Source organism: Coenobita brevimanus, chromosome 67 (genome assembly GCF_032717465.1).
Source record: "Coenobita brevimanus isolate Jiangsu-jjx chromosome 67, ASM3271746v2, whole genome shotgun sequence".
NCBI lineage: Eukaryota > Metazoa > Arthropoda > Malacostraca > Decapoda > Coenobitidae > Coenobita > Coenobita brevimanus.
Genome location: NC_137020.1, coordinates 32,049,037 through 32,063,167, shown reverse-complemented (window position 1 = coordinate 32,063,167; position 14,131 = coordinate 32,049,037). Strand labels below are relative to the sequence as shown.

At 40.8% G+C, this 14,131-nt stretch overlaps 1 protein-coding gene across 1 annotated transcript; it reads left to right on the top strand.

Annotated features, from left to right (window-relative positions):
- Positions 1-5,954: 5,954 nt before the first annotated feature.
- Positions 5,955-11,869, top strand: LOC145405609 (uncharacterized). Its single transcript, XM_080276936.1, has 4 exons — positions 5,955-6,245; positions 7,110-8,431; positions 10,142-10,327; positions 10,655-11,869. Exons 1-4 carry the CDS (start codon positions 6,089-6,091, stop codon positions 11,867-11,869), a joined length of 2,880 nt encoding a protein of 959 aa, XP_080133062.1. The 5' UTR covers positions 5,955-6,088.
- The last annotated feature ends 2,262 nt before the right edge of the window (positions 11,870-14,131 follow it).

Here is a 14,131-nt window from a genome sequence, read left to right as displayed (position 1 = left end):
TGTGTAGTGAATTATATAAGGTGGTTTTATAACGACAGGCCCCCTTCTCTCTCTCTCTCTCTCTCTCTAAATGTTTGTAGTTAGCATTGTGAAGCCAAGGACGTGTGTGTATATTTGTATATATGTGTTTGTGTATATAAATGTGTATACTGTATGTATGTATGTATATTTGTATGTATGTATTTGTGTATATAAATGTGTATTTATGTACTGTATGTGTAAACTAATGAACGTACTTAATTCTTGCCAGTCTGCCTTCCTACCTGTACTGTTTACCTTGCTGTGTCTGTCTGTCTATCTATTTGTCTGTGTATCTGTCTCATTCTGTCTACCTGCCTGTCTGCTTACCTGTGTGCCTACCGACCTACCTAACTACCTACCCAACTACCTTACCTACCTACAACTACCTTACATAGGACCTTCCAACAACATTGCATTTTTGCCCATAAACATTTACTGAAGAGTTACATAGGGAGAGAGAGAGAGAGAGAGAGAGAGAGAGAGAGAGAGAGAGAGAGAGAGAGAGGCTAAGGATCACACAGAGAAAAAAATGGCTCCATAGGTAAGGGAACAGACGAAAGTAGAGAATATAATTAGTACAGTAGCAGCACAGAGATGGAGTGAGAGGAAGAGGCAGAACACAATACAAAAAGATGAAATTCGGAGCTATACTGGGGCTGGATGGAACAGACTAACGAGTAAAAGGTCAGTGTGGACAAAGATGGGAGAGGTGTTTGTCCAGCCGTGGGATGATGATGATGATGATGGTGGTGATGATGATAATTATGATGATGATGAAGGTAACAATGGTGATGATGATGATTATGATGATGATGAAGGTAATAATAGTGGTGATGATGATGATCGTAATGATGGGGATGGTAATTATGGTGATGATGATGATAATGATGGTGGTGATGATGAGTGTAATGATGATGGTGATGATGGTGATGATGATGGTAATGATGGTGATGATGTTGGTAATGATATGATGATGGTAATTATGGTGATGATGATGATAATGACAGTGGTGATGATGGGTGTAATGATGATGGTGATGATGATGATAATGATGGTGGTGATGATGAGTGTAATGATGATGGTAATGATATGATGATGGTAATGATGGTGATGATGATGATAATGATGGTGATGATAAGGATGGTTATGATGATGGTAATGATGGTGGTGTAACGCATTTTTCGTAACGTGTACATGCCACTTGTGTAACCCCTTTTTCATAACATCATAAATTCTGTATCTTTTCCTTGTGACTTGCTATTTTGCACCCAAGGCCTAAGACTTCTGTACCATTGTGTAAGACCTTTGTAACTAAGCGCCGTAATAGGCCTCTCTCTCTCTCTCTCTCTCTCTCTCTCTCTCTCTCTCTCTCTCTCTCTCTCTCTCTAAACATAAACAGTGCACAAGTAGGTTTTGCAAGCACCATTTTCTCCCTATTCGTTAAAGTATAGTCAGCAAACTCAGCGTCTTTCTTATGCTGACTCTGAAGCCTTGTGTGTTGGCCGGAAGCTGAGGTATATACACCCGCTGTGTATGTATGTGTGTATTGGGTGCTAGGAGGTGTATGGATTATTAACGTACACAAAAGGTCAGTGAGTGTGTGTGTGTGTGTGTGTGTGTGTGTGTGTGTGTGTGTGTGTGTGTGTGTGTGTGTGTGTGTGTGTGTGTGTGTGTGTGTGTGCTAGCGCATATATTATGGATGTATATATCTGTCAGGGTGAATGGCATAAGTTCGTGATCGTCAGCTTTTTACCCTCCCGGAAGGGAGCTGAGAGCTCATATAGTCCGATCTAAGGGCAAGGCTGTGACCTTCACACATACACACACCCGTCCCCTTGCTCAAGGGGAAGTGTAACCACCCACTTCGCCAGTAAACTTTTCGCGACCTGAGCGAGGCGCGAACTCCCGTCTACCAGATGGCAAGCGAGAACGTTACCACTGAGCCAGCGAGCTGTGTGTGTGTGTGTGTGTGTGTGTGTGTGTGTGTGTGTGTGTGCGCGCGCGCGGGCATATATTATGGATGTATGCACCTGAGTCAGGATGAATGGTATAAATTGGTAATGCGCATTGTGTGTGTGTGTGTTCTTACCTAATTGTTCTTACCTAATTGTATCTTTACAGGAATGAGTCAAGCTCGTACTGTCCCGTGTCTTAGACCATATTTATCGTACATATCCTTAAATTTGTGAATTGTTTTGGCACACACTATTTCATTCGGTAGTGCATTCCATTGATCAATTGCTCTGTTTGGGAAACTGAATTTCCTTACGTCTTTATCACCTCTCTTCTTATGCAGTTTTTTGCAGTGTCCTCTTGCTGATGCTTCTCCATATGTTAAGTAATCATTTATGTCTATTTTCTCCTTTCCTGATATGCACTTATATAGCATTATCATGTCACCTCTTTTCCTTCTCTCCTGTAGTGTTGGTAGATTCAGTTTATTTAGTCTTTCTTCGTAGCTTAGGTCCCTTAAGCTTGGTATCCATCTTGTAGCGGCCCTTTGAACTTTTTCAATCTTGTCTATATGCTTTTTGAGATGAGGACTCCAGACTATTGATGCATATTCCAGGGCTGGTCTAATGAATGATGTTATTATCCTTCTTAGCATGTCTTCATTTATGTATGTGAATGCTATTCTCATATTTGCAAGCAGTGTATACATGTTCCGTACCTTCTCGCTGATGTGTGTGTGTGTGTGTGTGTGTGTGTGTGTGTGTGTGTGTGTGTGTGTGTGTGTGTGTGTGTGTGTGTTCCAAGTACACCAGTGTCTCTTTAGGGGGTCACTACCTTTGACAGTGGTGGCACTCCACGCTTGGGGGGGGGGGGTGAGGGATGCTGGGTTGTATACAGTAAGTCCTGTTTTTTTTTTTTTTTTTTTTTTTTCCGGCCAATATGTGGTCATTTGTAGTGGGCAGTAGATACCACAGCACTTTAAAGATTCAGGATGCAGTGTTGCCAATATAATTCTTTTTTTTTTTCTTACATATAGCTAAATATGTTTGTTGTGTGTCATCTTCAAGGTCTCCTCTGAATTCCTATCTGTAATGAAGTACAGTGTAGTTCTAAATTTTCTTGCAAATGAGATGAATAAATAATAATGATACAGTACGATTTTTCATGTGATTCCATAACATAAACTCACACCACAGAATGAAACTAACAAAGGTGGCTACAAATCATCATGTAAAAGGTTTTGGGCCAGTATTACTAACTTGTAACTTGAGTTTGTTTTTCCCACGGCGTGTTGAACAATGTTAATAGGTTTCCGGTGAACGATTATGTCTCCTAACTTTGAAGATTATATAGGTTGCGTCTTTATTCACCGTCTGAAAAATCACGTGACGTAAGTAAAAGGTATAGCCCACGTAGCAACTGTGAACACATCTCATTAGAGGGGTTTTTGTTATGAGCCACGGTGAGTCCTCTTGCATTGTCTGAGTCTACGGGTCAGCAGTGTATTTGAGGGTCTGTGTGTGTATGGTAACTTGTACTGGAAGGATAAAATATACTGAGTAGCTGCACGTTTTCCTTTAGACCTCGTGGTTATCATTATCAATATTTTTTATCTTTATCTTTATCAGTATTTATATAGTTCAGTGCATGATTAGATCTCAGAAGGGAGAGTGATGGCTAGAATTTATCCTTTCATATGCTGGTCAAGTGGGTGTTGGTAGTGAGATCTGTGCATATGAAAATTTAGGTGTAATAATGAGTGATGGCTAGAAATTACCCTTCGTCATACTGGTTAAGTACGAACCAAGAAGGGATGCCTTTATGAAGAGCAGTTCATGTGATAGTTGAGATGTTGTAATAGGGAGAATGATGGCCAGAATTTACCTCTCCTCATGCAGGCTAAGTACGTAATGAGATCAGTATATGTGGGTTGTTATTGTAGTAGGGAGATTGATAGCTAATTACAGTTTATCTTTTATTGTGATAACCAAGTACGTAATGAAATCAGTATATGGGTTATATTGTAATTGGGAGAGTGGCGGCTGGAATTGACGCTTTCTAATGCTGACCAGGTACGAATCAAGGTGTTTGTGTAACAGAGAGAGAGAGAGAGAGAGAGAGAGAGAGAGAGAGAGAGAGAGAGAGAGAGAGAGAGAGAGAGAGAATACTCCTTTGACACTACGATTATTGTTACTAACTTACCCTTTGGCTGTGACATGACACGTGACAGCTGATAGCCTGCAACCTTACTGTTTTCCACGCACGCACTTCAGCCTAGGGAGTAGTACGAAGCTTTCCTTTTCAAAGTTATATTCTTTCTGTTATTTTGTCAGTGTTTTTAGTATACCGTATACAGGTCCTTTTCTTTTTCTTTTTGTCTTTTTAGTCTCTTTCACTGGGATGAGGCAGAGGCATTTTTGTCTTATTCCTGATTAAAGTTCGCAGTCAAAATTTGTTCCACTGTTAAAGTTATTCCAAAAAATATATATATATATTTTTTTTCACTCGAAGGGACTAGGCTACTTCGATGGCTCATACATAGTCGTTTTTGTGTTAAATTTGATGAAGCTTTGGTATAAGATGTGAATGTGTCTCCTTGGTTACAACTCACATTGACCCTCCAACACTTGGCCGTCTACTGAGCTCAAGATGAGTTGGGGACTTTTGTCAGGTTAGACGTACAATGTGCTAGGAGTGTTGTGGAAATTAATATACACCGCTGATGTATAAGAATCAACTACACTGATAAATGTATGCAATTTAAGGCGTCTGGAAAATGAATATATACTGTACAATAAATAAAAAATAACTTACAAAGGATTATAAGATATGCATGAGAATTTAAGATATTAGAAACTATATTGGATCCAAATGTACGAGGTTTCTTTAGATATTACAATGATGACAGCTTCAGTCAAATAATCGTGGGCCTCGACGAGGCGCGGAAACGAGGGGAGAGTAACCTTTCCCTTGACGGTCTGTGGGTTACTGACATGTGAGGTGTCTGACAGTCTGGGGCGTTTTGTTTGGCACTGCTCTCTCTCTCTCTCTCTCTCTCTCTCTCTCTCTCTCTCTCTCTCTCTCTCTCTCTCTCCTACTGGAAGGGTTGTAATTGTGCAGGTGAGATGGGATGACACGGAAGGAAGAACGGCAGGTAGATACGCGCGTGTTCGGCTTGCAAGCGCCTGAAAATACCTCTCATTTAGGACATGCGTTGGAGGCGGGATAGTTGCACATTCCGGATTCTCTCTCATCCGCACGAAGTGCTTGCTGGCGCGGGCGCAAGTTTTGTATCACTGTATTAGCAGTAGTAGTGATGGTGGTGGTGGTAATGGTAATAGTAATAGCAGTAGTAGAAGTTGTTGTTGTTGTTGTGATGCTGGTGGTGGTGGTGGCAGTAGTAACAGTACTAGTACCGGTAGCAACCCCAGGTCCTGCAATATGAACCCGGTGGACTGCAGGCTGCAGATGTACTTCTGCCTCATTGTCATCATCATAATCATCATCATCATATCCCAGTCATCATTATGTCATCACCATTATCATTATACCCCAATCATCATATCATCACCATCGTCATATAAACAGTGAGGCAGTATGCAGAACCAGGAATAAAGCAGTTCACACTAGGAAAGCCATAAAACTGGAATGACCCACCAGAAACACACACCTTATCTCATTAATATTCAACAGGTTACCGTCCTCACCCATCACCCCCGACTGTCTTATCTATCAGTATCTGTTTATCTATCTGTGTCTATCTCTATGTATATATGTAATTCTCTCTCTCTCTCTCTCTCTCTCTCTTAGGATTTATCCTCAGCTTCGTTACCCATGACGTCACATCGCTCTGGCCACTCTCTCTTACGATTTATCTCCAGCTTCCCTACCCATGACGTCACATCCTTCTGGCGTCAGGGAAGAGTGATTCTCGCCACGATGTAAACAAACATTGGTGAACACTGAACAGTAAGAAAAAGTGCTTCATTTCACACATCAGCAAATTAATGGAGTCCAGTTATTGAGTCAAAGGCAATTAGAGTTCTTAAGCTGTAACTTCTGGAATAATAGAGAATAATTAGTGATTCTTGGGCGAGAACAAGACAAAGGTATCATGTCGTCCGCAGTGGAATTCGATGTTACAATTTCCGATGGGTTTGGTTATTTCTATGACTACGACAAAGCACTCAGAGCCATTGAATCCTATCAGAAAGAGACTGACATGAGATACTGCTTGGCATGGGCACGGAAAAAGGAGATTGATTATAAAAGTAAGTGCCGTTTGTGTTTTAGTGTAGCTAAGATTAAAGAAAGTTTACCCTGCAATACCGATATAATTGGAGAGGTTTGCCCATTTACCACTTTTTATTATTATATGTTTACTCCCCCCATCCCCTCTCTTGAAGAAGTAATGAGAATGATCATTAACAAGTACCCACATTTTACATATCTTTCATGAATCAATAAAGGTAGTTTATAACCTGTCAAACATTTAGCAGAGAATGTAGCATTATTAAGGAATATACCGTATATATATATATATATATATATATATATATATATATATATATATATACACAGTATATACATATACATGAATGTTACAAACTTGATAAGAAGTACCGGTATGCGTACAGTAGGCTAATCTCTCTAAGATTCAGAGTATAATGTCTCTGAATCTTAGATGAAGGTAGTGTTTGGATGGTACTAGATAGGATATGACTAGAGTGATGATAAGGTGTATTTTGCTGAGTTTGGGGATGAGAAGAAGCATGGAAAACCAAGCAAATGGTTTGATTTGGTAAGTGTGTAAAGAAAAAGGCAGCTTGACATGAAAGTTAGTGAAACCAAAGCATTGACAAATTAGTGGATGGATAAGGCACCAATATCTTCACTATGTAGCTATAGAGATTCACATTCAGTATTGTTTACTGTATAGAGAGAGAGAACATTATATACCAGTACAGCAGTACATAATCTTGCACTTAGCTAAATTACTAGTAGTAAACAGTACTTATATAGTCTACATTTCAGTTATTATTTTTTATCGACTGCCAAACAGTACGGTAATGAGTGTCACAAAAATGATGCAGAGAGTAGTGTAGGTCTTTACCTTTCCATTTCAGACTTGGGAGCTGACCCTAAGCCTTATAAGATCTTTTGGAGCGATGGTGATAACACAAAGGTCAAGAGCTGCCAGATGGTGCATGATGGCATTCCCTACCTCGTTGCTGGCAGTCGTATCTATGACTGCCAGTTTGGTGTCGACCGCAACATGTGCCAGAAACGGAAGTACCGGGAGGCTGTGCTAAAGAATGAGCAGTCAAGGAGGCGGCACAAGCGAATCCAGGAATCCAAGAAACAAAACTGCCCGGCACTGATATATCTCCGTGAAATTATCAAGTTTCCCCAATTCATGATCCCCGCAAACACTGAGTTTTACAGGAAGAAGGCCTCATCCAACCTGCAGAAGGCAATAAGAGATGGGACTGCTGTTGGGGAGATGAGAGTTTATGTTCACTTCCCTGCAGAATCTGCACATCTGAATCACTCCTTTGTGCGAGTGGTGACCCCTTCCGTCGACCATCGTATAAAGAGCAAAATTGAGGAACTTGTGTCAGAAAGGATAACAAGTGTCACACACATTAACACAAAGCTCACACAGTTCATCCAAACTGAGTTATTTGAGTGGGAGAAGTGGCCTGAGAAAACAGACCTTCGATATTACCCAAAGAGATCCTACATTAAGAATCTAGTGAATAGTACCATTATGCGTCTAAGAAGTTCACAGGTTGATATGGAAAACATCGAAGCCAAGATAGAAAGTTGGTTGCTGAGTCAGCCACAAGACAGATTCTTCATCCAGACACACTCAGGTCGATTAAAAGAGACGAAAGACGGCAGATCCGAGCCACTGTTGTTACTGATACAGACCAGGTGGCAACGGGAGTTACTGGAAATATATGGGCAGAAGTTGTGTTTGCTGGATGCAGTTTATAAGGCAGTTGATGCATCCATACCTTTGTATTTCCTGTTAGTCAAAACTAACATTGATTATCAGGTTACTGGGACAATATTCATCCTGAATGATACCTCAGAGGCTTTGAGCAAGGCGCTGGGAGTTTTCCGAGAATGGAACCCCACTTGGAACCCCTCAACAGTGATGTGTGGGGTGTCAGAAGCAGAGATGACAGCAGTTAAAAGCACATTCAACAAAGCTAGGATCCTTATCTGTGACTATCAGAGAGAACAGGCATGGTCCACTTGGCTCTCAGAAAGACGGAACAGGATGGCAACCAAGAAGGAGTGTGTGCTGAACCACCTGCGTAAGATGGCAGAGGCATCGTCGGTGCAGGAGTTCAGTGCTGCAGAGGAAGAGTTTTTCCTCAGTGACTCCTGGCTCAAGCTTCCCCGTCTCCGGCTGTGGTTCAGGAAAGTTTGGCAACCAGAGTATGAGGTAACATGGCTAGTTTATTATCATCTTACTGAACTGGGCCACTGTCCCATCTAAATACAGTACAAGTTTGGGGTTTTATGAAATTCACTGAGCCTTAGTGATGATGTAGGAGTGAGTCCTGCAGTTACTTGTAAATTTTTCCTCCTGTTGGCCATCAGCTGATCTGGAAAGGGTTAGGAATCTTGATCATATGGAAACAAACTAACCATTATGGACAGTATTCATACTGACCTAGAAAATATTATGTAGTAGGATATCTTTCATACTTACTTATTTTGTATATTACAACTGCACCTAAATATCATATAGCAAGTTAACAGTGCATATTTCTCTCTCTCTCTCTCTCAACTTTCAAGATATACTGTACAAGGGGCTATCCAGAATTTTCCAGACTAATTCTGTATAAAACTGAAAACTCACCATATCTCCTATTAGTCACCTTCACCCTCAAAGTAGTACCCTGGCACATTGATACACTGGTCCTATGGCTTCCTCCATTGCTGAAATTCTCCCTGGAAGTCCTTTTCAACGAGAGTGTCAAGCACTGCCTGCTATTCTTTCTGGATGTCCTTACTGGTATCAAAATGACACCATTTCAGTTTGATCTTCATTTTTGGGAACAGAAGGAAGTCACAGGGGGCCTGGACAAGAAGGTTTCATCATCTGAGGTGAGTCCAAGAGGCTCAGTTCTGACATCAGTGCATTGCTGCATTTGGTCAGCCGATAGGAGCCTGGGGACAAATTTGGTGCAATGTGGCACATGTCCAATTCTTCAGTGACATGTTCCATAACAAAGTCCCACCTCCTCATAAACATTGTAAATGCTCCGATGTTGATGCTTATGGACGAGCTGCTGATTTTTTGTGACATTCTGATTAATTGTACTGGTTGAGGGCCTCCCTGTGTGGTCGTCGTCTTCAACCGATGTTCAGCCAGCCTTGAACTGCACGTGCCACTGAAACACCGGTGCTCGACCAAGAGATTGCTCACCAAACACTTGTTGAATCATTGCCAGGGTCTTTGTTGCATTTTTCTTGAGATTTGCACAAAATTTGATACAAATTCGCTGATCCATTTTTATATCCTTTTAAATCACCTGACAACAAGTGCACAATGGCAGACAAACAAATGTCACTAATCCCCATGGCAGCCTACCTCCACACCTCATGGCACACTGACTCACAATGCATGTTAGCACACACACCTAGAGGCTCATTGTGCTACTTCAACCTGTTTAGGCATTGCGATCTCAGTCTGGAAAATTTTGGATAGCACCTTGCATATATAAAACAGTAATACACTGTTCAGGACAGTATTCTTGTATGTATATAAATACTACTATTATGAACTGTAATGATGGATCTGGTGTCAACTGTAGGGAATCAAAGCAGCCATGACAGTGTCGAACAAGTGACACACCAAACCCTCATTTCTATACCTCTCCATCCCATCCCTCCACCTGATCTTTGGCCCCCCCCCCCTTCCATCTCACTCACATACACTCTCCTAGTCAGACTCTCATTCAACTCACATACACTGTTCCAGAGTGTCTCTCATTCAGCTCATGTACACTCTCCCAGTTAGTCCCTCCTCCCACTCATACACATAGTCAGTCTTTCATTCCACTCTCTCACACACACTCTCCCAATCAATTTTTTATTCCACCTGCTCAGGTACACTCTCCCAGTTAGTTTTATCATTTCCCCATAGCGGTGGGTGTGGTGTTATCGAGAGGGAGGCCTTGAAAGTCAAAGCAGCCATGACGGAGTAGAACAAGTGAATGAGGTGTTCCGCCATTACCACTCTCAGCTGCCCCAACCCCGGCCCCGCCTCAGCCACCTCATCACCATGCTGCTTGACCACTTCCTGCCGGCCCTGTACGTCCACCAGGTTGAGGTACGTTTTACAGAAAGACCTTGGTATATGGTACTGTCTTTTTGTACTTTTTTTTTTTTTCCGTTAATTCCTTCATTCCTAAGATGTATTTTTCATTTTATTCTTGCTGTCATCAGATAATCATACTGGAGAGAAATCAGGTCATGAAGGGGTTAGTGGATACTGTTTCTAAACCCCGTCAGTACAAATGGTTTCTCCAATGTTAACAGAATCATCTGGAGGTTACCAAGAATAAACTAAGAAGAAAAAAAGGACTGAAGGGGTTAATGAGTACTGTTATCTTAGGTAAGGGACTGTACAAAAATAATATTAACCCTGTCTTCCCAGGACTCCATTGAAATGGAACATGAGTTGTGTGCTGGCGCAGAATCCGAGGACCCCATATCACTGGAGGCCCCACACCAACCCCTCGAGGACTTGGGCCACAAGTGTCGAGAGATCATCGACCATATACGCAGCTACACGTACTTACTGAAAGACCAGGCCGTACTTCAGGAACTTCATGAGTGTCTTTCATCTGCATATGAGAATATTTTACACCGAGATTTGAGAAAGATAATTGCCGAAAAGAAGGAGCATATAGAAGAAATGGAAATAACAAGCACCCCAAGACAAAGTCCAGCACAGAGAAAAGATCAATTCAAACATAAAGTGGCTTCTGACAAATTATTAGAAGTGGTGGGAGAGTCTGTGGACAGTGGGAATGATGAAAATGTATTAATCAAATCAGACAGAAGCAGTGGTATGTGTGGGGACATTGTAGGGTCATATGTAGTCCGTAACAACATCCTAGAGCCAGTTAAAATGGAAGCTCCCCAGATCTGTGAGTATCAAGAGGAGACTGAACCAAAATTTAACACCCCACCCAAAGCTCTAAGAACATATCCATGCCTGAAAAAGAAACAGGCCCCTGAAAATACTAACACTAGCCCTGTTGACCAGTTAAAGCTCATCCCTCCGGAAGTGTTCAAACTCCTGATGTCTGTGAGTGACAAGCCCCTCTCAATGTCTGTGAAGGAAAAACCCAAACCGAGCCGATTCAACACTGAGGTTTTCGGCAGTAAAAGTGGAACACAGGCAAGAACTTTCCGCATCCTCATACCAGTCAAGAATAAGAATGTACAGAAGATGCAGACTCTTGTAACAAATGCTGATAAAGTTGTACCAAATGCAGACAGTGTTGTACCAAAAGTGGAAACTAATGTACTAAAGCTGGAGACTCTCATACTAAATGCAGATACTGTTCTACCAAATTCAGAAAATTCAGAAACTATTTTACCAAATGCAGGAACTGTTGTAACAAACATGCAGCATCCCCTACTGAAAACAGAGATTCCCTTCCAGAGAAGCATTGAAACAGAGGAACGTAAAAGAAATGACTCACCCACTTCTGTTGTGGGCTTGGAGAGGAAGCGATGGAAAGTTGATGACAAGCCTCCCGATTGCTGTGTGAAGACCAGAACTATGCACTGTATTAGAATAGAGAAACACTCAAGTCTGCCAGAAAACCAGGGCAGTACAACCTTTAAGCCAGTTAAGTGACAGCATGTACCGTAGATATTTTCTTTCTCTTGGGTTGTACATTCATCATCATCATGATCATTATCATCGTAATCATCATCATTGTTATCTTGACCTGTGGGGTGAGGTAGGATCCAGAAGGCTGTGACAGTGAAATCATGGTACAGGAGATGGAGAATTAATTAATGGCTTGCCCAGTGACATGGAACACATTATTCATTCACTCAGCATTCAAGCCCTTGGAATCCTGATTCCATCTCACAGGCCTAACCATCTGCATTCTTCTGCCCCCCCCCCCCATCCAGCATTGGACTGACTCAGGTTGATAATGATGATGATGATGACAATGACTACCAGGTGTTCATATTCAGCTTAGATAGTGAAAGGGTTATTGAAATCCATATCTGACTCCTCCCTCTCCAAAAGTGCCTGATAAGCTGTATAAGATCTTCTGCTGGCAAAAATGAAATATACAAACCATATTAAAGGTGTTGAAGAAGTAAGTGGTATAGTTTATGTTTGTCATGTAAAAGAATTTATTTTAGGTGATGTTTATCATTGTTTTATAAACCAAAGGAGTTAGCACTGAGGTATTTATTTATCATTAGGTTTTATAAACCAAAGGAGTTAGCACTGAGGTATTCAGTAAGTCCTTTTACACAATTAGTGAGGTACTTCTGTCAGATAAATGTGAAACATTAGGATTAGTGTACCAGTACATGTCTCAAGTAAAGACTGCTCTTCTGTTTTGTACTGTAAAGTACACTAATACACAAGTTCAGGTACAGTTCCTGAAACTTGTTAATGGTAACATGCATGTAATACAGATCAGTTGGTATAAGCCTACAGTTTCATGTAATCAAAATATTAGAAAAAGGTGTAAATGTTTTTATTTGATTTTCTTAATGTTTTGCTACTTAAGGAATTTCATTATCCTCTTCACTAAGACATTTTCAGAAATTTAGATGGATAGTACAAAGAAATATGTAATGAAAGTATTCAGTTCACTGATGAAAGTTTATATAAATAAATAAATAAATACACACATATATATATATATATATATATATCTCTCTCTCATTGGAGCCCAGTGTCCCGAGTATTGGACAGAACTGGGATTCTTCAAGTCTTTATAGAGTAGGGAACCCCCGGGTAGGGACCTATGAGCTTTGCGACTATGAGCCGGTAGGCGGAGGGCGGTACGCTTAGTACCCTCCCAGTGCAATGCCTCGGCCAGCACCCCTGGGATCCAAAGGGATGTATATAAACAACAAGGGATGATTTTTGAGCTGAACAGAAGACTCATGAAATGAGCTTACTGACAACAAAGGGCAGACATGATTTACCGGTACATGATTGCTTGTATTCTAGGTGGCATGGAAGGCTTCGTAGAACATTTTCTGTAGTACGGTAATTTATTTTTAATGTTACATCTTACATTCTCTTGTAGGTTATTTATATAATTTCAATATTGACACTTTTTGTCAGTAACATACTAGAGGATACTGAGAAGTAGTGTAGAATCACCAAGACAGAGGTGTTATGAAAGCTCCAAAGTCACTTAGAGTATGGTGTGATAATGACAGATATGACAGTGACATTATAATCAAACTCGTCATGGAAGAGAACCAAACAAAAGGTCATCATTTCAAGTTGTACAAGAAGCACAGCAGAACCAAGAGGAGGCACCACCATACTAGGTACAAAGTAGCTGAACTATAGAACCTGAAGCAAACAAGAATCATCTGAAAGAAGATTGACCAGTGGAATGACCTCCCAGAACATGAAACAAACATTAAATCATCTGGAAGAAGATTTGGTAAGTTGTGTGCTGACCAAGCATTCATGTTTAACCACACTAAGCAACTCCATCTTCCTTATCTTTTGGAATCATTTGAATATCATCTCAGAATGAATCATCTGCATTATTTGTATTTAGAGGTCAGCTGATACAAAAGGTAACATAAGTTAAGGTAATGTAGGTTAAGATGAGATGACTATGAAAGTTAATCATTTTCAGTTCCTGACAGTAATTAAGAAAGTTGCAGAAGTGCAGGGTAACAAATATTTTACCTATGATATAAAGTTTGAGTTCAGGGTAACAAACGCAAGCAAAGAATGGAAATGAGTTTGAGGTTCTCCAAATAAAAAAAGCATAATGAAAAACACTTTTACATACCTCTCTTTCTAAAAGCAGAGTTATATTTAGCAATGTGCTGTTACTTTAAATGGCTCAGAAACCTGGAGTCTAACAGCCCTTAGAACAAAAACTATAGAGGAATG